Source organism: Cheilinus undulatus, linkage group 23 (genome assembly GCF_018320785.1).
Source record: "Cheilinus undulatus linkage group 23, ASM1832078v1, whole genome shotgun sequence".
NCBI classification, from domain to species: domain Eukaryota; kingdom Metazoa; phylum Chordata; class Actinopteri; order Labriformes; family Labridae; genus Cheilinus; species Cheilinus undulatus.
This window is the reverse complement of record NC_054887.1, coordinates 19,200,018-19,224,336: the sequence shown is the minus strand read 5'-3', so window position 1 is coordinate 19,224,336 and position 24,319 is coordinate 19,200,018. Positions and strand designations below refer to the sequence as shown.

The 24,319-nt window shown below is 38.4% G+C and overlaps 1 protein-coding gene across 2 annotated transcripts in view; it reads left to right on the top strand.

The window, feature by feature from the left end:
* The window catches only part of LOC121505401 (lysine-specific demethylase RSBN1L-like), a 63,523-nt gene that overhangs the window by 12,791 nt on the left and 26,413 nt on the right, over window positions 1–24,319 (top strand). For both annotated transcript variants that reach the window (XM_041780699.1, XM_041780700.1), the window contains 3 exons: window positions 158–307; window positions 10,788–11,302; window positions 11,392–11,550. In XM_041780699.1, coding sequence (XP_041636633.1) covers window positions 158–307; window positions 10,788–11,302; window positions 11,392–11,550 — 824 coding nt within the window. The remainder of the gene's footprint in view (window positions 1–157; window positions 308–10,787; window positions 11,303–11,391; window positions 11,551–24,319) is intronic.

Below are 24,319 nucleotides of genomic sequence, written 5' to 3'. Positions count from 1 at the left end.
TTTGTAAAAAAACATAGCATTTTCAGTCAAATTCATTCAATTTCCACGTTAAACTGTAAATTCCGTTTTAATCGGCCAATTCCGCCAACGCAGAAATCATAGGGCCCTAATTTTGCTACCACTGAGGTCTTGAAAACCCTCTTTTCTGCCTTCACAGAGCACTCCAACAAGGACAACAAGGCGAAGGAGAGGGAGCGAGAGGAGAGGGAGAAGAAGAAGGTCAAAGACAGAGAGAGGGAGAAGAAGAAGCACAAAGTGATCAACGAGATCAAGCGGGAGAACGGAGAAGTCAAGCAGCCCATTAAAGGTTGGTGGAACATGTGCAACACTTGAAAGTGAAGGCTTTGATCGATTAAAACAGCTGTCATGGACTCCTGTCTGTTTTTTGTTTTTTGTTTTTTTCCAAATCAACAGTTAAAAGATGAAGAGCAATGAATGTCTAATCCTACTGAATGAGAAAGCAGATGTCTGCATATTCAGTAAATCCTTTTTTTAATAGTAAATGCTATCTCAAGACCCCTTTAAAAAGGGCAGATCTAAACTAAACTCTGTAGTACAAAGACCCAACATTAATCCAACATGAGCAGAGCTCTTAGCAACATTTTTTAAAGTAACAATAGCAAGGAAAAACCTCCCTTTACCAGGCGGAAACTGAGCAGAAGCACACTTGTGTTTAACAGACATCTCCTGAGAGACAGAGAAACAACATATAAAACAGAGCTATGTTGTCAGTAATAACGCTAAAAGTATGCATGTTATAAGCAGGTGCTGCCAAGTATGATAATCTACCATTTATTCCATTATTTACAACTATAATGACGTTCAAATGGATGTGATAATGTTAATTATAAAGTTAATTAGAGCAGATGGAGTCTGACAGCTCTAACATTCAAGAGAACAAGACTTCAACCACATTTCATGGCACTCCATCTACATATCCATGGAAAAACTGCCTCTTTAGATTGTCTTACAGTGTCTTCAGTTGATGTAGAGTAATTGTAATAATGCATGGTTGTTCAAATTGACACTGCTGCACCATTTGGGAACAACTAAATTAAAAATGCATGCTAAAATGTATATTTTCGCAGTATGGATTGGAGCCTTATTAACCGTTGATCAAAGCAATCTGCTGTAGCAGATCCCAAAATTTTGTGCCTTTTATTTGTCATTTTTAAGCTAAATTATCAAAAAATGTGCACATGAACTCAAGGCGTAGTAAGAAAATACCACAAATACTACACAACCTTTACTTTTCTAAGCGGTTGTCCAATTTTTGAGAGGCATCTGGCTGCAGCCCTCTATGGTGGGGCGTTCAGCAGCGGACCTCTACACTGGGGTGATGACGTACACTGCTCGAGCCAGGGACCTCTACACTGGGACGATGACGGTTGCTGCTCTCATATTTGACGGACGAACGAGAGGAGCACAGGAACACATATCAAAACTTTTTAAAAGTTGGTTTTAACCAAAGTATTAAATATGTAAGAAAATGATAAGGATTCAAAATGGAGTAACTTTTCCTCCTATGAGGATTACAAGACATGAGACCATCGTCTTTATGCAAAAATAAGTGATAATACACACAAAAATGTAGACTATTTTACCACTGAAGACACAAAAATCAGTTTTCAGTGAAATTCTACCGTTAATTTTGATTCTCAGCCATTGTCATAGAAATCTACGAGTCGTTGTTGCTATATGTTTTAATTGTGAGACGGCGATGACGCCATCGCCCGCAGCCAGAGGAGTGTCTGAAATCATTTTTGTGTTTTGCAGTTGAGTCCACTATATAGTCTACTTTATGCTGCTCACTATGTAGTGGATAGGGAGTAGGGAATGAGTGTGTGGGTTTGGACAGAACTGTTAAGTGGCTGTTTTACACAACAGCACAGTTTTATGAAAAAAAAAAAAAAGATTGAAAGTCTACCAAGTCTTCAAATTTCAGCTTTGGTAATGTAGCCTACGTCATCGCCCCAGTGTAGAGGTCTGCTGCTGGTACGCCATACCATAGAGGTCTGCTGCCAGATCCTCTTGCGATTTTTAGATAGTAGTACAGTCGTAGTAATTCAGAATGTTTGATGCCTCACCTAAACTTGCCCTAAGTCACACCAGAGCGCCTCGCAACCGAGTTAAAGCGACACCTCGCGGGAATTTGATGTAGTCATCGGCACCATCCAGTGGTCTTCTTGTTGACATTTGTTCAAGACCTGAGGCTTTTGAAGCTTCGATGACATGTGAAGCCATAGAGCCATGTTGACTGATGAGTACTCTCACAGGGTGATATTGCAGGTTTTTGTGTAAATATGACTCTGCTAGTGTCTACAGCCATTGCTTGCAAACTGTTTGCATGTGGAGTATGTTTATTTAACTGTTGCCATGACGTCTGTAGCCCCTGGCTAGATGGCTACATTGGAGAGGCTAATTTATTAAATGCTAGTTGAAATAAGCTGAGATGCTGGACAGCTCAGTGGGTTACCCTGATGACTTTTATATGGGAGATTGATGGTTCGAATACCAGTCAGCCCCTTTAAGGATGAAGCTCAAAGCTAGCATGCAGACTACTGCCATAAAGTTGTATACACTTCCCATTGATAGGATTACATAGAAGTTAGATCGTGTAGAGGTAAAACTTGATGTTGAATTATTTAAGGCATCAGTATGACAGGGCATCTGTAGGTCTGGGAAGACATTATGTTTGTTACACAATATGTTTGGGGTTGTTTTTGTAGGGTTTTCACATTTTAAATCAGAAGTAGGATGGCCATGCTAGTGATAATTTCACTTAGATAACCATCAAATCCACAGTTCCCACTGTCCTTTCTGATAGCTACAGTCAAAAGGAAACTTTCAAAAAGAATCATTTTTGACTGGTTAATCTAAAATGTTATGCCACTCATTTGGTTTAATGTCACTTAATTATGATATTCAAACGTTACTGTTACACATCGCCAGAGAGTACAAAAAATAGATGTAATAATACATTTTTCTAGGGCATATTGTCCCAAATGGTTTTCAATTTAATGATTTTGATTGTTATAAAGTTAGTTAAATGGCTTTATTGTGGTATGAGAAAAGACTTGAAAGTCTTAAATAATGTCAGCCTGTAGGATCACCGTTATGTTTAGTACAAAATACATAATAAAGATTGTGAAGTAGATCGTGTCGTGGGATTTAAGTTTCTTTTTTTCCCAGACAGAGAGACTGATTGGTTAGTTTCAGTTTGCTGGTGTGAGAATGAGGGGAAATCAGATGTGTTGCTAATTCTATAATAAAAAACAAAAGATGTTTCGATACTCTGATGTTTTTCACTATTTATATGCTGTTACACATCATCAGCATTTGGCTTTGACCCACTTTCACTGGCCACTCGACAGTAAACCATCGTTATGTCCCAACATTCAAGCTGCACACACTGCTGTGTACCCCAGCGTGTGTTCAAAATGTTAATACCATGGGTCATAAAAGGCCAGATATATTAAGTTAACATTACAGTTAATGTCTTGTAGGCATTACGTTTCTATTTTCTCGTTGTGAATTTGATCGCAGGTATTTTGTTTATCTTTTATGGTGCAGCTCCAAACAGGTGTTGTGGCTTCTCTCTCTACTCTTTGTTGTCTTTAAATACTTTTTAATATGATTCTTACCAAAAATGTATGATTAACAGTAGGAAAATTATTGAATAGGAAGATCTTAGGTAAAGACTAAAGTAGACTTTTAATAAAAAAGTGTTGATAGGTGCAAATATTCAACAAAATAATTTACTTTGAGTTTGTCCAAGAGAAGCAAAACAACAGCAAAATCAGCTTTTTTCTATTAATATAATATAATATATATAGTTTTGATGCATAAAACATTTGGCTATAGGAAGTTGCCTCTACATTTTTTTACTTTTAAGGCCAAAGGTCATGTGAATTGCGATCCAGAATAGGTCATCGCCATTTTATTTTGGCTAATAGTTTCAACCAGTTTTATGTTTTTCTCTGTCTTATTATGTGACTTAGGTCTCGCCCACATGTGCATGGCATTTTAAGTCAATGCTAACTCGTTTAGTGGTTTCGATTTGGCCCGGGCAAGAGGGGATTTCTGCAGAGAAAAATGCTACCTAAACAGCCATGTTTTGTGCTGTTTACAACAATGCAAAAATATAAACGTTCTTAATTCTTCAGCTACATTTATCCTGAAAGTAGTGAAATATTAAGGCACACAACATTTTAAAAAGTCAAGGAGAAATGGCAGCAGGCATGGATTAAAATATCTTAAAAGCCTGGATGAACGGTGTTACACAACACTCACGTATGGTGTGTTTCCACAAAGCGGTTCAGTTTAGTTCAGTACAGTTTTCTGTACAGTTTTCTTCCCTGTGTTTCCTTAGCTGATGTCTGTCCAGTCTCGCTCCTTGTGGTGGGAAATTCATCTCTTTTAAGCGATCAAGACAACTCGGCTCAGTAGAGCCGGTAGCTTGGCTCCCAAATTGCTCTTTATCTTTTAACAGTTTGGCTTTTAAAATCTGGATTGAATAACAGCAAAGGATGGAGGAAAATAAAGGAGCTAGCCACTCTATGTCACATTAAAGGGCAATTTCAAAGAACAGGCTCGTTCCTGAACGGCACATTATTATGAAGAGGTCTATTTTTGTTGATCATATATCGCTGTTTCAATTAAAAGCGTGTTTGTGACAAAATCAGGATTTTCTCTATGTTAAAGGGGCTCAGCAAACCCCTTATATCAGTACAAGACTCCTCTAGACTCTCCCATCATCTGACAAGACAACGCTAGACTAGCAAGTCTGCAGGACTGAGTAAATTATGATATTGATTACCGCCACGCCAAATAAATCGGAAATTTACACCAGAGGATAAAACTGTATAAGAGGTGAAACTGAGAGCACATTGCTAAGAATACAAAAATAGTCTCCCTGTTAAAATATCAGACTCTGCTGTGTATTAAATCTTCATAATAACTACAGAAAAGGATTTTTAACATTGCAGAAAATAAAGCTCAAAGAACTATAAACTGTAGCCTTATAAATATTAAATTCAACTCTAAAACAAAAGCATGTCTGAAAAGTCTACTAGTAGCCTAAAGGTGTGTGAGTCATCTGAGGTCTGCTGTGTGAACTAGACAGTGTTCTCTTTATGAATGAGTGAATTATTGCAGAGCTGTGTTATGTAACATCCGTCTGCCTCTGTGAACTTGACCTTTTTTGACACACAAACACACCACATCACACACTGACATGTATTCATGGCTGCCTTTTTCGTTCTTTAATTTGTCCTAAAGCTCCAGTCAGACCACGGGGCCACACTGTGACATTTAAAGGATGCCTCAAAAACCTAACGGGATATTGTCTCCATTTAAAATTACAGATGTAAATTTAGTTAAATCTGAAAAGTCACCAGGAAGGTGAAATGACTGAAACAGAGTAAAAACAGCCATTATGTCCTTAGTCTGGTTTTATTAGGGTGTTTTTACAGTAATGGAGACACAATGGGATAAAAGACTGGGCTTTGAATCTGAGTCAATGAGAGAGAGAGAGACGTCCACCCCACCAGAAATCGAGTTTTTTGTTTCTGTATTTAATCCTGGTTTGTTAAGTTTGGTTCTGACAGAGTAAAGGAGACGAAGTTAGAAATGCAATCAGTGAGAGAGCGGTTATGTTTACAATTGAAAAGAGAGAGAGGCAGCCAGAGGAAGCGTGGATTGGAAATCAATAAGCTGCAAACAGCTCCACTGACAGCAAGGCTGCTTTACTGCCTCTGAGCCTGTGTGTGTAGATGCGTTTGTGCTTATCTGACCTTAAACGGATCGTGACCGGTGAGCAAAGTGGACTACATCAATTTTAATATGTTTAAGCAAAAGCCAGAGATCTTAGATCAGCCACTCATCTGTGCTAGTTAATATTTTTTCAATACTCACGACGACCAACAGCCAGGGTGCTTTATTTGGGCTAAAGGCTCTCCATTAGAATAGGGTTATTGGGCCCTGTGTAAATGCAGTTAGTCAGTGAAGATGAATCGTTAATTGATGGTGTGGGACAGATGTGCCGTGTGCAGTCAACTTGGTGCCCAAAAAACAAGCATTTAATGCAAGGAGTGAATTACTCTTTTCATTCTCTGACAATAAAGCTCATTTCTTCTCTTTGATTTTGGTTAAGTTGAATATCTACTAATCCTGGATATCTTTCTTTTACGGCATTGTAAGGATCAATATAATCTGACCCCCCCCCCCCCTCCAGCTTTCAGAAAATGTGTGCTGAAACCAGCCGTTCTCAGATGTTCCCCTCATGATGTCATATGGGGAGTTAGCCCCGCCCCCAGGTTCGGTTGGCCCTCCCTGCTTACAAGAAAGTTCTGCCCTCCTCTCCTGATCCTTCTCTCAGCTGGGAGAACCACATCTGTTAAGCCACATCCATTTGCTGAGAGGGGCGGAGTCAGACGGCCCACTAACATTTAAAGCCACAGACACAGAAACAGCTCATTCTGAGCAGGGCTGAAACAGAGGGGTTTTTTTAGACATGCAAAAGTCCAGTAGTGGAGTTTTTTTCACCAACAGACTTCACAGGCATGTTTCGGGGACCTCTGAGACCAGTATAACCTCATCGTAAAGGAGTAAAATATGTGACCTTTAAAAAAATAGACAATTTTACAAATTATTGAACATATTTTAGTGTTGTTTTCCTTCTGCATCAACACACCGCTGCATTCCGGTCTTCCACTGATCGAAGCACTGTCTTCAGACACCTGTTTCAGAAATCCGTTGTTCTTTTCTTAACTTCTGACACAGATTCAAAACGTGTTCCCCTGAGCACAGATTTGATCTAAGAGAAAAAGGAAAAAGTCACACAGTGCTACATCAGGTGAATAGGGAGGGTCATCAAGCACTGTGATTTGTTTTTGGATCAGAAACTGCCTTTCTGAGCACAGTGTGAGCTAGTGTGTTGTCCTGATGAAGAATGAAACTATTTTTCCACAGTTATTGTCTCTTTCTTCAGACTTTTTCACTCAGATTTTCTAGAACCTGTTAATAGTGTTAATTCATTGTTGACTTTTGTGGAACCCAGTCCAAAATTTCACCCTCAATGTGAAAGAAAATATCAACATGGTCTTGAATTTGGACTTTCTTTGTTGTGCTTTCTTCATCCTCAGTTACGATGGTGTTTTCCAGTGCATTTGTCTCAGGATCTTGTTGGAGATCAATTTTTCATCACATGTAATCGTTCCTTCTAAAACATCCGGGTTTCATTCAGTTTCTTCCAAAAGTTTCCATATTTAAATGTTCATGCAAAATTTCTCAAACTGTCTGTCAGAGGAGACCGTTTCTACTATCATTCTTATACTGAGTTTGGATCACATTTGACTAGGGGAGGACTTCTTCTCTTATTCGGATTACATGAAGATTTTAAAAATGTTTTGTTTTAGTCCTCAGCGTTTGAGGCACCAGTTTAGCTCCATGGTTAAATCCTGCAGAGGCTTTAGCAGCAGATTTTGGTTTAATTCTTCCCTCCTGGCCATTCACCTCTTTGACAAATCTGAACAATTTTTGGTCTGACAAATGAGCTTTTTAATAAGCACAAAATTTTCGTTTTGTTGTTAAAAGAGGACTTTGACATCTTTCTTTCTTCAAAAATAAGAGCATTTATTCCCAGCATCCATATCTTACATCTGAACAAACATGACAATGTAACGGTTTACTTTATCTGCTCATTTTATTTCCCTTCACTGTCACAATTTACTACACATTTATCTCACCTTACAGTTTCTCTGTATCAGTTTGCTGTTAATGGAGTGGTGTGTGTGTGTTTAAAGAGAGTGTGAGTAAGAGAGAGAATGGGGGGAGGGGTTAAAGAGCTTTTGGATTAGTAGTGTGGGCATTGTAGAGCAAATACCTTCTTGCTGTTACTCTAATACACAAACATGCACACACAATGTTTCTATCTCTCTCCTTCTTTGCTGTTTTTCTTATCTGACATTGAACGTGCACGGGCAACAAACTCACCAAAAGGATGTGTGTGTTGTGAGTGTGTGAATGAGATGATTGCTGATATTTGAATTACGCTGAGGCAGCAGCACCTCTATCAAAGTGACTCACATGTGCACGCACACAGAAAGACACACACATACAGTCCATGTATAAATGTCCACTTGTTTACACAACCGCTGGACTGGGATGAAGCCGCGAACAGCACATTAGGAAACAGAAGTGAGGAGCTCTCACACGTCCGTACAGTAGCTGTGTGCATAAATTTGCATGTTCCACTTTGTCCTGCCTGCAGCAGAGTAGAGACCACGGGGTACACTATCATCTCTGTTTAGATAAAATGCTGCTTGAAAGCTTGTTTCCTGTTTGAGTCATCTCTGCCGCTATCAAGGGATTTCAATGCAGGACTGGTGAATTTATTTTGTGCATACACCCTGAGAGCAGCACACCATCTGGGGAAAGCTATGAGTCATCTGTCTACAACTCCTTAAAATAGTTAGGACTCATTATTTTCTCTTGTGTTGCTTTTTAAACGGGGAATTAATTTGCTATCAGTTTGTTTTGTCTATTAAAAACAGTGATAATAAATAATGCAACATTCTGAGCGATCCTGTGTTTGGATTTAGCTTTTTATTTTTATCCTCGTTTACAATTTTCCTACATTTTTTTTACCTTCAGCTGCAGCTGTTTCTGAGCTTCACCAGTATGAGATGATTCATCGTAAAGCAGGGGAAAAAAGGGACTGCATTTGTTAATCCATCAGACATTATACAGCATACTTAGATAGATCTTTTCTTAAGTCTTCCAGGAGTGCACAAAAATGTTGTAATATTTGTTATTCAACCTCCTGAGATGAGAGCTTTTGTTGGAATGCATTTTTATTGCTCCCACTTATTTTGGATAAACAGAAGAAAAATAAGTTTAAAAACTCTGCCTGGTCTTTGAATAGGAACTAGTTTTTACCAAAAATGGTGTCCATAAATCCATAAATATTCTGCAATTGCAGAAAATAAAGCACTGGAGCTTTTTTTATATAACATTGGGAAAGAGATAGGAGGAAGACATGCTCCATACATGCACCGAGACCCGGAATCAATCATATGTTTTGGCTGAGTGTCGGCTGTTCAGTTATTAGGGGTCTTCAGTCATTAAGAGGGGGCTGGTGGAGTCATTTTTCCTGTTAATTTGATGATGGACCACAAGGACTGGAAAAGGCCAAACAAGGCCAAATTTCCCCTTAGTATCTCAGAAATTTCCATTTCCAAAATCCACACCAGTTCCCAGTAAATTCGAAGAAATTCTCTAAAATGTATGTGAAAACTCTTTAACCTATTTTTTTTAAGTATGCCATAAGTAGTATCCCCAAAATTCTTTAAATATTCCCCAAATATTCAAGTAAAACTACATCATAAAGCCTTAACATTCCAACAGAAAAATCTCCACAAATTGCATGTAAATTCTCAAAAATGTAAAATAAATTCCCACCTAAAAATTTTAATCAAATTTAAAAAAAATTATAAATTCCTTCTCCAAAATTCCATGAAAATGTACTGTAAGGTTCCCCAAAAGATCCAGCCAAATTTCCTGAAAATTATGAAAAATGTCAAGTGATAGTTCCCTACCAAATGCCCAATCAAATTTTCCCAAATTTCCATCAAAATACCTAACAATTTCAAATCAATTTCCCACCAAAAATTAGGAACAATTTCCCCAAAATTACAAATATGTTTTTCAGATTCCATGGGAATACCTGAAAATGTTCATATAAATTCCCTAAAACAATAAAACCAATTTACAAAATCTTGTGAAAATTCTCAAACTATTTTCCCCATACAAATACCCCAAATTTCTTCAAGTATTCCCCAAATATTTCAGTGAAGCTTATCATAAAGCCTGTACATTCTGATTAAAAAAATCCCCTAAAATAACATATGAATTCCTGAAATTTTCAGTCAAATCCTACAAAATTTCAAGGCAAATTTCCCCTAAACTCTCTGATCAAATCCCCCCCCAAAATGTACAAATAAGCTCCACTAAATTACATTAAAACAATGTAAAATTCCCAAAAAGAATCTAGCAACTTAATCATCAAAAAATTCAATTCAGATTTCCCCAAATCCTGTGAAAATTACTAAAACTTATGAAGCAAATTTTTTTCAAATTTCCTAACATTTCCATGGGAATTCTGGAAAATTAATAGCAATTTTTGTCAACATTTCAAGCAAATTACTTAAACTTCAAAGGACATTCTGGACACTTACATTCGAGCAGCAGAAATTATTAATATAGGAAAACCAAAATGTGATGTCCTCATATGTATGTGCAGAGTCTTAGGAGGTTAAGATGCACTTTTAGCACAAATTATGCAGGGGTGCTTTGCAACACAGACCATTCTCGTGGCACCACTTTTTTGCAGCTTTTTTCCTCATTAGCTCTTAATCATGCATTTAAAGAAAATAGTGTGGCTAAAGAAAATATAATGAGTGACACTTGAGTCAGGAAGAGGCTATCAAAGCCCCCAGGGCTTCTATAACACCTCACTGCATAATCAGACATCCATTTTATTTGTCTTGCATAATATTTGAAAGTTGTGATACTGGATATTTGATTTTGAAAAGCTGGATGCTTAAGTCATCAAAATAAAAACATGAAAAGCTTCTTGAAATCTTTAACTTTGTGTATTAAACTTCTTTTGAGTTGGATTGTGGGGGGAAGTGAGCTGTTCCACAATATTCCCGTTTTTAAATGCACTTGTGTAGTTCTGGTTTATGGTAATAAAGATTTCCTCTCTGTCTGTGTTTCCTGTCCAGATGAAAAAGAGAAAGCCAAGATAAACTCTGAGGAGCTGCAAATCAAAAAAGTGAAGAAGAAAAAGAAGAAGAAACACAAAGAAGGCGAGAAACACAAACGAGTGAAGATGTACCACCGCTCCTGCCAGACCATTTGTGCCGGCCTGCTCCTCAGCCCTCCATCCTCCCCGCCTCCCAACAACTCCTCCCTGTCTCCATTTAAGTCCCCCCTCCCTGTTTACACCCCACCTAACAACAAAACGCACCCACTGCCTTCGTCCCCTCTGAACGCCTCCTCTCTACACGACTCTCTCAAGACAGCACAGCCTTCCCCGACGAAACACCTGCCTCAGTGCTCTTATCCTGGCATGGCAGGGCTGGAGTTCGCCCCATACATCCACATCGAGAACCAGCCTAACGGAGGCGCCCTGGTGGCTCACGCCTACACCTCCCAGCTCTCCTCTCTCACCGAGGGACAGAGGCAGAGATTCGCCCAGGAGTTTGTTACCCTGTCTTTCAGCGAGGACTCATCCCAGGTACAGCACTCTTATTAGTCAGATTTCTGCATGTTTATTTTTTAAATGCTGGTGCTCTTTGATAAAAACTTTATTCAACTGTTTTCCAGGCAGCTCATTACGTCATGGGGATCATCCACGGAGAAGCAGGATACCTGCCTGACTTTTTGGATTACTTCTCAACCAAGTTTCCATCAGCTCCAGTCAAAATGGAAATACTGGGAAAGAAGGACATAGAAACAACCACGATGGCTAATTTCTACTCTCAGGTCAGTCAGAATTAATCACACATAAACTCAGAAATATTAGATTTGAGGAGAATCTGTGTGGGTCTTTGGTGGGACAGGTGCACACAACGCTGCAACTATTGCTCATCGTAAAAACTGATTACACAGGTTTTTTTCTTTTGGTTATTCAGCTGGGGAATGAAGAGAGCTTAGAGCAGATGGTGAGCTCAGACAGAAGAAGCGAAAAAATAAAAAGTATGGAGTCCAAAATAGCTCGAGCCAAGTGCTTCTAAATAGGGGTTTCATCAGAGGAAATTTTCCCTTTGGTTAATAAACGTCTGACAACACTGTTAGACGAATTGCTGACAGATAATCAGATGTCATTTAACCGGTATGGCACGCTCATTGAAAGCACTATTCATGCATAGAGACATTCAAAGAACTTTACAGAGCTGACAATCATAAAGAAAACAAAACATTCATCAAAAATAAGGACACTGAAGCTCCCGTGAGGCGTTTTTATCAGGTTATGCAACTGACTTAAATGTTGCTTGAACACATTTACACACATGCAGACTTGAAAAGTTCTTTGCTCTTCTCGGCCCTTCATACTTTACAGAGGTGGGCTACTAATGTGGCGTACAGTTCAATTATAGTTTTGTAGTACATTATGAGATTTTATTAGATTAAATCTGGCATATGATGCTGATGTTACAGTGATGAACTGATGTTACTTTTGATTTACTGCAAACTTGATTTTGATAAATAGAGGAGTTGAGACAAAGTTTTAGCCCATTTCACCGGATGATTACTCTGGTTATGAGCGGCCTTATAATCTGTGTATAAAGGGGGCAGAAGGGTGGTGTTTATCTGTAAACAATCTCATAAAGCATTTGTGTACAGATGTAAAATTGCAGACATTTCAAAATAAAAGTGTAGCTTAAAGGTGACGACTAGGTCAGTGTTTGTCTTTCTAGCGATCTGATTCAATCATTTGTCAACTAAGTTATTTTATATGTTATATCCTTACTTCCATGTCGCCGTAATGCTCATTAAACTGAATGTAAACAACTGTGAACTGATAGCACTGATAGCATCTCCTTAAAACAGCATGGTTTAGCTTTAATTTGATCTACAGAATGTGGATAAAGTTGTACTAGGCTGTGTTGGTTATATTATATTTCACAGGAATGTTTGAAGGCAAGTGATGCTAGCTCTGTTAGTGAAAGTTAGCCGCCTTCTGCAAACCAAATTAGCATCATTTACCTGCTAATGGCTGTGATTTCATACTAAGGCCGGCCACACACTAGACGATTTCTGAATCTGAAACAATTTTAAAAACGCAGGAGACCACAGACTTTAGGACATTTCAAATGATTTCTCATCTTTAATCCTCTGAATGCACACCCAAGCCAACTAAGACAGACTGTCAGATCTCTGGAGACCACACACCTGCCAACCTTCCTGCGACCTTGGATGATCACGTGACTTCAGAAAAAAAATACAAGGTTGTGTGTAGATACCATCTTGCTGTTCCGCCACAACAGGCTGTCCTGGCATGCTTTACAGGTGCAGCAAAAATCATAAAACAAGGAAAAGACTCAGGATGAAATCCTGGCTGGAATTAAGTTGCAGTTGTGTTTATGGTTGTGAAAGGTGAGAGTGGCGCTACCTGGTCTGCTCGCTCTTATTGGTTGTTGTGGATACTCCGTCTGAGGCACTACGACCTGGGTCAGGAAGGCTACAACAGTATTTGGAGAAGTAAAACAATCGTGTTGACACCTGACCAGCACATTCAGATAGAAACAGTGATAGGAGATGTGAGCAAGTAAAGAGATCTGAAACAACAGAACAACACAACTGTCCATTAACACAAAACCTCCGCTGTTAACGTCACACTGGAGGTTTTCTGATCTCTAAGTTTGTCCAGAAGATTAGCCCTTTTCTGTTAAAATCACATGATTTACTGAGTTGAATTTGAAGTCATGTGGTTTTAAGGGTGAGTGGAGTTTAACAGGAATATATCAGAGATAGCTATGCTTTCTTTGTTTTTATACGTTCTCACAGGGAAAGGTGGAGACAGACCAAGAACTACAAATTAGATTTTGTGTTTTTTAGTGCTTTCACAAAGACAGCAACCTAAACACATGAACATTAGCTCTTATTTATTGTGTTTTCTTGGTGGCTGCATGAAAAGTTTTACCCACACTGTGCTGGTTTGTAGATTCTAGGTGATATAATAAATGGAGAGGTCATTAAGCTTATAAATGTTGTATTTCGGATCTGTACAGTGAATATAAATCACGCAGATTGATTTTCAGTACTACTTTAAAACAAAGGGCTTTTAAGAAACATTTATGTAAAGTTCACATTTGCTTGTGAAAGTCATACATCACCTCCTAGCCTCCACACTTGTCACATCACTTCATTTCCCCAAAGACAAAGATTAATGAGAGTAGAAGGCTAATGGGAGAGACATGAAGTGAGGATAAAATGATTTTTAAAAATCAGGAGAGGAATGAAGAGACAGATGACACAGGATGGAGGCTTTAACGCTCTAAGATACACTTAGATTTATGGGAGGAATAAAGTGAAACTACAGGGAAGTAAGAGATTTCTTGAAGAAAAGATTAGCTTACTGCTGCATGCAGATAAAAAAGTTGTGTTGTTGAGACTTTCACCATCTGGTTGAAGCATCTGCCTCCATCTGTCCAGCGTTACACAGCTTTTGGCGTCGATACAGATGCCTGATTTCTCCCACGAAATAAAGACGGCTGAGTCGTGTGCAGGTGGCGACTGCTCTTATTCTCATGCGACTTTTTCTTACATAGTTTAAGTCGGGGGAAAAGAGGATAAGGCTTTTAAAAGTAAGGAAGGAGGGCTAAAAGGGTGACTACAAAGAAGTGGAGGAATTAAGAAAAAAGAGGTTGATAGTAGGAATGCTCGGATATGTTCCAGTGTCTGCTTATACTTGCCCCATTGACAGATATTGGATTTTCTACTATAGGATAACAATCAAAGATGCAGTAGCCTCATAAGTTGATTAGCCACATGTTTTAGTTGTGCAAGGTTTTTGCTTTTTAAAGAAAAAATGTAATTTTTTCAATTACAAAATCCTGGTAAATGATTACCATATTTATATCTATAATGATGCATTATTTATATTTTAGAGTTACTGCTTTTCTAATCAATTTGATTTTAATTGGTTTTCATTTAACAGTGAAGTGTTTTTGAAGGAATGTGTAGGTTCTGAAAACTGTCTTCTATTGAGTTTATGACTGTATATTAGGCTAAAAACCTGTCAGAGAGATCTCAAAGTGTTTTCTTTAACAATGTGTTTTCAGAGTCCTATGCTGTTAGGCATGGGGTACCACAGGGTTCTGTACTGGGTCCGCTGTTGTTTTCTTTCTGTCTGACACCTTTGGGTCAAATTTTGCGTTCTTTTGGGATCTCTCTTTACTGTTACACAGATGAGCTACAGCTATACATGCCTTTGGTCCTTCAAAGTGGATCTGACACTAATAAACTTCAGGCCTGTCTTTCATCTATTAGGAGCTGGTTATCAACAAATTCCCTGCTTCTGAACTCTGCTAAGACAGAAATGATGGTTATTGGACCTGCGAGACTTAATCATCTGTTTGATAATTTCACTCTGAGTGACTGTGTTATTTGTTGTAAAGACAGAGTCAAGAATCTTGGTGTGCTCTTTGATCAAACTCTTGCGTTCGAGTTTCATGTAAGGGAGGTGACAAGAGTGGCCTTTTTTCACCTCAGTAATATCACCAAGATTGGACCAGTTCCGTCATTTCAGGATGCTGAGGTCCTTATTCATGCTTCTGTTTCGTCACGTTTAGATTATTGTAATGTCCTTCTGACAGGTTTGCCAAAAAAGAGTCTTTGTGGTCTGTAGATGGTCCAGAACGCACCAGTATGAGCATATTACTCCTGTTCAGGATAGAGCAGAGTTTAAGGTGCTGCTGCTAATGTATAAAATTGTAAATGGCATTTCCCCATTGTACCTGTCAAATTTGGTGAACCCGTATGTCCCTACTCATGTTCTGCGTTCCCAGAGGACTGGGCTTATAGCGTCCCAAAGGTCCATAAAAAGACGGTTGGGGAACAGGCTTTCTCCTTCCATGCACCGACATTGTGGCACAGTCTACCTGTTGAAATCAGCCAGGCATCTTCCATTGATGTATTTAAAGCAAAGCTGAAGACCCACTTGTTTACTGCTGCATATGAGTCTTAAATTGTTTGTTTTACAGGTGTCCTTTTTATTGTTTCAGTTTATTTGTATATGTTTGGGGATTCTCTGATGTTTTTATTGTCAGGTTGAGTTTATCTCTATAAGCACTTTGACTGAAAGCACTTTATAAATAGATTTTTTTATTATTACCTCCGCCAAGGAGGTTATGTGATCGGCAGGGTTTGTTTGTTTGTTAGTTTGTTTGTTAGCAATATAACTCAAAAAGTTAAGGACGAATTTTGATGAAATTTTCAGGAAATTTCAGAAATGGCATGAGGACGAACTGATTGGATTTTGGGACTGATCTAGATCACCATCTGGATCCAGGAATTTTTTTTAAGGATTCTTTACTATTGGGAGATAGGGCTAACGGCAGAGGTCTGCGCTCTCCGAGTGCTTTTCTAGTTATTATTATTATTATTATTATTATTATTATTATTGTGAGGCTAATTTGCACGGAAAGGGGTGTATTTTCCCCAGTTATCTGCATAATGGCTCAGCGTCTCTGTACGCAGGTACGTATGTGTGGTGACAGGCCAACAACACAGTCAGGGGAGTGTTAAAGCTTTGCCTTTTGACTTACTTACAAAGTTTTAGTGCACACACTTTTCTGTGGAGCTTTAACATCACTCCCAGCTTCGACATCTGAGGTAAATGGAATGCGTAAGTCCCACAATGATGACTCAGCACAACATTATAATTTTTTTTTTTCACACCACCAGTTTTGAACCAGAACACACAATACGTCTTCTGAGAGGAAGGTGTGGTGTGCAAATCAACACAGACATGCTGCCATTTATAGTAGTAAGATTATCTTTGCCTTCAGAGACTTGAATTACCTGGAAAGAGTTTGCTTGGCCAAAAATAACATTTACAGATTTACATTTTTAGAAAATAAAATTTAAGTTACTGTGTAGATGCCTGATTAAGACAAAATAAATGACAGCAGCTCTTTAGTTGTACTTGGTGACCCCACAAACAATTAAATAGATAAATATCTGAGTCTCATGTAATGGTTGTAAAATGATTTTGGTGGTCCCAAGGGTGGGAAAGGCTGTTATAGAGAATAAAATGTTGCAGCATGCTAACTACCTTTTGAGAAAACTTGAAAACATTAAATCTTTGTGTTTGTGTTGCCTATGTGGATTCTCTCTGAGCACAGCGACACGGTCAGACCTCTTTATTTACAGTCTGTAGTTCACGAATGAAAAGCCTTTGTCGCCTCAAACCTCCTGAGTGGCTTTGTGTGGAGATACCGCCTGCTCTTTTCAGCCCCAGCTACCACACTTGTGTGAAAGTGCGTGTGTGTGGTACTGCAGGGGGTAGAATAGTTTATGCTCTCTATCTATCGCTCTCCTCCTGGCTATTTCTCCTTGTTATGAAATATTCATGAAGCGATCTTGTGTGTTTGTCTCGTCCAGCCCTGCTATAACAAACGCATCCTTGATATCGACATCTTTCTGAATAAATTACATTCATAATCTCAAATTATTATGAGTAAATTAAACTTCTACACAGGTCATTGTCTTAATTGAGTTTTTTCCCCTTGCAAACCTGTCTCTCCTGCGCTGTCCCTTTAAGAGTAGCATTCCTCACAGGGCTAACGTCATTGTCCACTGGTCTTGTTAATTTTTTCTCCCTCCCTCCCAGCTCTCAGCAGTGACCTTGGGAAGTAGACATACAGTCCACACTTCTAGAGCAGGCTCTCTGATATAGAGAGCACAGGTGTGCACAGCCACACAAGCAGATTTCCTCTCTCTCTTTTTTATCCCAGCCCTAACACTTCTGACTGCCGCTGTTTGTCTTGTTTCTCATGTTTGTATTGTTTTTCCCCTCACACTTCTCCATGTGGATATTATATTTGTAAAAAGAAAGAAATGGGGATTTGAGTGCAGGTATCAGAGTTGCTTTGCCACTGCTCAGGCTCTGAGAGTATTTTGTATTCAGTACCTGACTGAAGGCATTTTCAGTGGTGCTAAGGATTATAGAAGATTACAGCACTCCATTTTCTCAGGGCAAGCACAGCCGACAGTCGATACATGATGTGCCTCACAGTGAGGTAAATTTGGTCTTTCCTGTTTAGTCATAGAGTGTATTAATATGTTTGAATGGCAGAAAATTAGGATAAAAACAAGCAAATATTGAACAGATTCTTCATGTTGATCTACGTTCAAGAGTACAGGAAGTAGGAGAAATTAGATGCCAGTTTAATCTTTGATCTGTTTAATGATTTGATAAAGTTATCGAGTTTCCCTTACATCAATGATTCAACTTGGTTTGATGCAGGGAAGGACATTTCAAGCTAAGTTAATGTTCATTTGTCACTGGCAATTTAAAAAAGAAATCCAATTACACTCCCACACAAACACTATCTTGCCTCTTATGTAAAAACCCAGAGCTTCATTGACCTTAATTAGTCTTTTAAAACACTAAATGATGATAACAGATGTGAAGCAGCACAGACAGAAGAGAAATACTCTAATGTGGATGAGTGCCAAAAAGGCAGAAATTTTCCTGGGCGAGCTGCATGTGTGAACACAAACGGCAGAGATTTCTCCCTAACTTTTACTCTGAAATTTCTCCATTAGCCCTCTAGTATCAAACTTAAGTGTGACCAATAAGGTCAGTAAATTTTTAAACTTGATTCTTGCACCTAATTTAATTACCATTAACAGGCTAACAAATTTAGCATTGGATCTTAGCAATTTTAGCTTAAGAAAAAAATCACTTTTAACCCAAAAATGCCAAGTAGAAAGATAGTTTTTATTATTTCAGAGATTACTAAAGTTTTATTTTTGGTGGGAGGGGGCTCGGCAAGACTACACAATAAATGTCAATGTTTTGCACTGCCAGCAAAGCATGGGAAATTTTATGTGAGTGCTTCCAGGAAAACATTGCAATCAATGAATCAACACGAGACATCATGACTAAAACGGAGACAAGAAAATTTAAAGGGTTATAGCTCGACGCCGGCGTGACCTGTACAGTCATGGTAGTGCAGCACAATTACTCTAATTTCAACTGCAATCACAGTTTCAAGCTGTGCAGTTAAATAATCACATAAAAGTCTGCATTATTTTTTCTTTAAGTCATACTTGAAAGGTTCAGAAAATGCCTGTAGAAGGGCCACTGTTGTTTTTTTGTTGAAGTACCATTGTTTTCAAAAAGGTGATATTTGTGGAAAACCTTTTAGTTTTTTTTTTTTTGTTTGTTTTGTTTTGTTTTTTTTTTTTGCTACTTAATATTTGTATGTTTTTGGTTGAGAAATACACACTTCAGAACTATCTTTATGTGTATTTTCATTGATAACCAAGCAAGTACACTCATGACACCATTTATGTGTTACATCATAATCGCAATCACAAATTGCAGAATTGTCCAGTATAATTGCAGTCACACATTATTACCAAATAATGCAGCAGTAAGTGATTGGTATTAATGAGAAGGCTAGCCTCCTTCTGCCACATCCTACCTGTGTGAGATAGGTTTGTTTGTATATGTCAGTACATGTTTATGTGTTGAGGTGGGCTGGAACATATTTTCATCAGACAAAGTGGGCCAAAAGTTTGCTAACTACTGGTTTATCATTTACTTAACAGTATGCCAATTTAAGTATTTTTATTTTCATTATCCACATAAAAAAGTCAGCTGTGATGAATATACTAGATGACAATATCAGTTCTCTCCTAAACATGTATTCCTCTCATACATGTTGCAGACCTAAAGCAGGAGAGGAAGTTGAATAAATCCTAAATCAGATTTAGTGTAAAAAATCAGAGATTTAAATTTTTAGGTCATATTGCCCAGCCCTGACTCTACCTGATATTTTTTCTTGGTGTGGTGGCAGCATCATGCTGTGGGGATGCTTTTTGGCAGCTGCCCAATAAAACCACATGCAACCTGACAGCGCTTGAGCAGTTTTGCAGAGAAAGAATGGAGTAAAATTGGAATGTCCAGATGTGCAAGCATGGATGAGACCTATCCACACAGACTCAGCGCTTTGATTGCAGCCAAAGGTGCTTCTGCTAAATACTGACTTGAAAGGGGTGAATATTTATGCATTTGCATTACATATTTTTTATGTAATTGAAATTTATTTGTAGGAGTCTGTTTTCACTTTGACATTAAGGAGGTTTTTATGGGTTTTTTGTCCAAAAAGCTGAGCTACATTGACTATAATTGATTTATAAAATCAGTTAAAGGGTAAAACATCCAAGGGGGTGAATATTTTTTCTAGACGCTGTACTTAACATTTTTGTTAATGGTCTGGTTTTCTTCTGTAGGTAATAAAAAATGTTACTGAAACTTTCATGCAAATACAGCTGTAGTTTTAACGTATGTTTTTTACAGCTCAGGTCATCAGGTGAGATAGAAAGTTGATTTCGAGCTTGACCCATCTGATCTACTGTAGCCAAAACAAGCGTGCACACTAGCCTCAGAGCTAAAGCCGTGGCACATCGCCGCTGTGAACTTGGGCTTACATAAAGTTGTAAAGCAAAGATTACATTAAACTCAAAGTGTGCCTGTGTGTTTGTGGCTGAGCCGGGGGACAGATTATGTAAGGAACGTTTGTGAATTTGGCACCAGTCAGCAGCTTTGTTGTGACGCAGGCGCTGTAATAGACTTAGAGCTCTGAAGACTGACCAGACTTAATGACTCAGAGAGAGAGGATGAAGGCCGAGGGTGAGGAGAGGTCAGATAGAGCGGCGGCTACATGACCTCCTGACATGGAATCAGACAGAGAGAGTGAAAGATGTGTTGCGGGAGAGAAGTTGCAACAGAATTAACAAGTAGATACAGCTGCTGGAACAGAGACGGAAAATAGCACAGGAAAGAGATTAAAAAGACTTCCCACCCGAGGGTATGGAGTATTATGAAGGAGACAGGAGACAGAGACATGAAATAATGGATAATTTAAAGAGAAAGAGGATCTTTTAGATTTAAAGATTTGCTGCTTTTAGCTGAAGAGAGAGATAGCAGGGGAAGATGACAGTGATCTTGAGTGTGTAAGAATGTAAAAGAACCATGAATGCAAAATAAGATGCAGTAACTTTATGTATCAAAACTCAGAGGTAAAGGGGTATTTTATTGTTTTGTTGGTTTATTTGTATTTGTCATCCATGGTTTTTATTTCAATAACCCAGCAAGAAACTTTCCATTCAACAATGTTTAAAGCTCCTCCTTAAACTTTTGTTTTGTTAGAAGTTTGGTGCACCCTTGGATAAAGCTGTCCCTCAGGGATCTGACTGATTGATGATTGAACTAAAGATGTCTGAAATATCCGAAGAACGTCCTTTCAAATTTTACCATCTTTTTAGCATTATATGATATTTCACTTTTGCAAATTTGGCTCATCCAGGTGGCATTTATTGCCGTTTACTGCAGCACAGTTTCTCCACGTTCACAAAACCACCAACAAAAAAGAGAGAAGAAGAAGATGGGGAAAATAGCTCAGTGTGTTACCCTGCTGGCTTTAGTCTGGGAGATTGGTGGTTTGAATCCCAGTTAGGTCCTTGACTTTGGATAAAAGTGTCTGTAACTTTGTAACATCAGGAGTGCCACATCTGTTTCTTGAGAGGGGGTGTGGTCAGGGGCGGAGTCAGACAGCTCTTTAACACTTAAAGCCACAGACACAGAAACGGCTCGTTCTGAGAAGGGCTGAAACAGAGGGCTCTTTAGACATGCAAAAATCCAATACTGGAGTGTTTTTCAGCAACAAACTTCACAGGCATGATTTAGGGACCTCTGAGGTCTTAAAATAGTATAATTTGTCCTCTTTAAATAAAAATGTTGCAGTTTTTAACTTAGAAGGCACAAAGAAACAGGACAGAAAAATAAGAAAAAATAGGGATGAACATGATTATCCAGCTCAACAGGTAAAGTCAGATCCATTTGTAGTCAGGAAAGGAATTTAATCAGTTAAACTCCATCTATGCTTTATGGCAGCCACTAGTACCCACTGAAGTTTTTCTCAATGACTACTGCCATGCTGCCACAGTGCTCTTTAATCCAATGTAAACAACTGCTAACTGGTAGCACTGAGAGCATCTTGGAGGAACAGCGTAGTTTAGCACTATCTAGAACAGTAGTTCTCACCCGCCACCATACCCAAATGTGGGTCGCAAAGCTGTTTCCAGTGAGTCGCAAATGTCTGCTGTGATAAGGGGTAACTTGCTGTCTTTTTACTTAAGATTTCAACTTAGTTATATCCTTCCCCCCACATAACAAAGTTGATCCTCCCAAGCTGTCAAGAACAATCCTTGACAAATTACCAAATTTCCATGCTGTCTCATGGAAATGGAGTAAGATCAAATGTTCATGCGTGTCCTCCTGTACTGCGGGATGTGGACATTAACCTGCAAAGAGGATCGAAAGGTTGCTAAGCTAATATTAGCCACATTCTGCAAGCCAGCTCTGCACTGTTATGGTGTGAAGTTTTTTTTACAAAATGAGTTTACTTGCTTAAGACTAGTCGGCTGAACACAAGTTAATTTAATCAGATTGGAAATGATTTGCCTAGGAACATCCCAGGTTTAATAAAGTGCATCATGACAAAAGCACTGGAAGACATGCATGAGTGCTATTTATTTTATTCCACTTCCAATGATGGTACATAAATTGTGATTTTTTTTTTAGATATCTGGAGAAATTAGAAATTATTATAATATTTAGAAATTAGTTAAAGGTGAAGATCTCAAGAAAACAACCAACATTTTATCATTACTTTTATCATTATTACAAACTGTTGCCACAAAGTTGGAAACATAGCTTTGTCCAAAATGTCTTCACTGGAGTTAGGGGCCAAGATAAGTTAGCTAAAGGCTAGTTGTTTTCACCATATTTTTAACCATATTAATGTTAGTGTCAATTATTGCTCACTGAAAAGTCTGTTTTTAAATTCAGCAGTAAAAGACAAGAAAATCTGTTTTTTTTAACACATTCAGACCCTAGATTGAGAGGAGCATCTCAAACAGTAGCACTTAGAGGAAGTGTCACATTTCCGGTTTCCTTCTCTTAGATGAGCTAAAAGTGTGTGAGTGTGTGTTTGAGTCACTGACTGTTAAATTTATCCGTTTTATTCGTGGCGGTGTGTTTTCGAGTCTTCCTCCTGTGATACTGAGAGGCTGTTCTCTTTGTTGAAACACAGGGCGGGCAGGGGGGGGGTTATTCTGCTGTTAAATTATGCATCATGTAAACACACTCACAGAAAATAAATGCACGCACAATTAAAAGCAAGCAGAAAGATGAACACATGCATATACTCATAAACACAAACGGTGGCTGTGGAAGCACACACATGCTTGTAAGGCTCTTGGATCCACACAAACACATCCTCCTCTCAGTATCTAGGTCATTGACTCAGTGCGACTATTTAAAGTTGTGATGTGTTTACGTGTGCGGAGTGAGTATTTCAGGCTTTTAGTCATCGTCATCTTCTTAGTGGGATATTACACGGTGTCAGGGGAACGTTGCAGGGAAATGAAGCGAATAAACAAGCAGGACCACGTGGCTCAGCCTGTCCATGCATGATAATTTATTTAGTTAATTTATCATAGATTAAAAAAACACCAATAGGCTGTGCTTTGACGCATGAAATTAGAGCTATTAGCACACAGGTATTATTCTTTTTAGTGTTTACAATATGTCGACTTTAAAGGTCACCTACTGTGTGTCCTGAACCTGCTGCATGGACATTAGAAGTGGAATAACAGGATTACTTAGACTACATTGTGATATGTCGGCCTGTGATAACAGTTATAACATGACGCAGAGATTCGGCAATGATAGATGTACAGTATTGCAAGATCTTCATTTAATGATATTTCACAATATCAAATGTGGGACTGCTATGCAGTTTGGTGTCAGTTTCATCTTTTATCATCATAAAATAACTTTATTTGTCTTTTAGGAACCTCATTTGTGCACACAAGCATGCCCATCACATTCAGCATCCATAGAGCCATCAACAGTGGCGTGTGAGTTTGGTAGCTACAATGCATTACAAACAAGCAAAACATAATGCTAAGTATTAGGGCCTGACCAATATGGAGGCTGATACCAAAAATTTCAATTACTAATATATCAGTGGCTTAATTTTATAACATAATGTTTTTCATTAATTAAACAAAAAGCTGCTTCTGAGCCATGAATATAGGTCAAAGTAAATTTGTTTTATAAAGATATAAAGTAAAGGCAGAACATTTACTATTTTCCATTACCTTTATTATCAAAAAGATAACCATCATGACCAAAATGCTGTGCAAAAAGGCAATAACCGTGAAGTCATTATGAATCAAACTCCGACCAGAAACACCGGTCGTGTTACTCTGATTTGCTCTGGTCTTATCTGGCAGCATGCACCTGCCTGAGTAAGCGTAATATTACCAAGGGTAGGGCTGAACAATTTGGAAACATAATCGAATTGTGATCATTTTTTCCAATATTGCAATGGTGATTTAATGTGCGATTATTTTTTAAGTTCCACATCTTATGTATTGTCAGCAAACATGAGCTGTAAATCCTGCTATGTTTAAACCAACACAACATTAAATAGATGAAACTAGG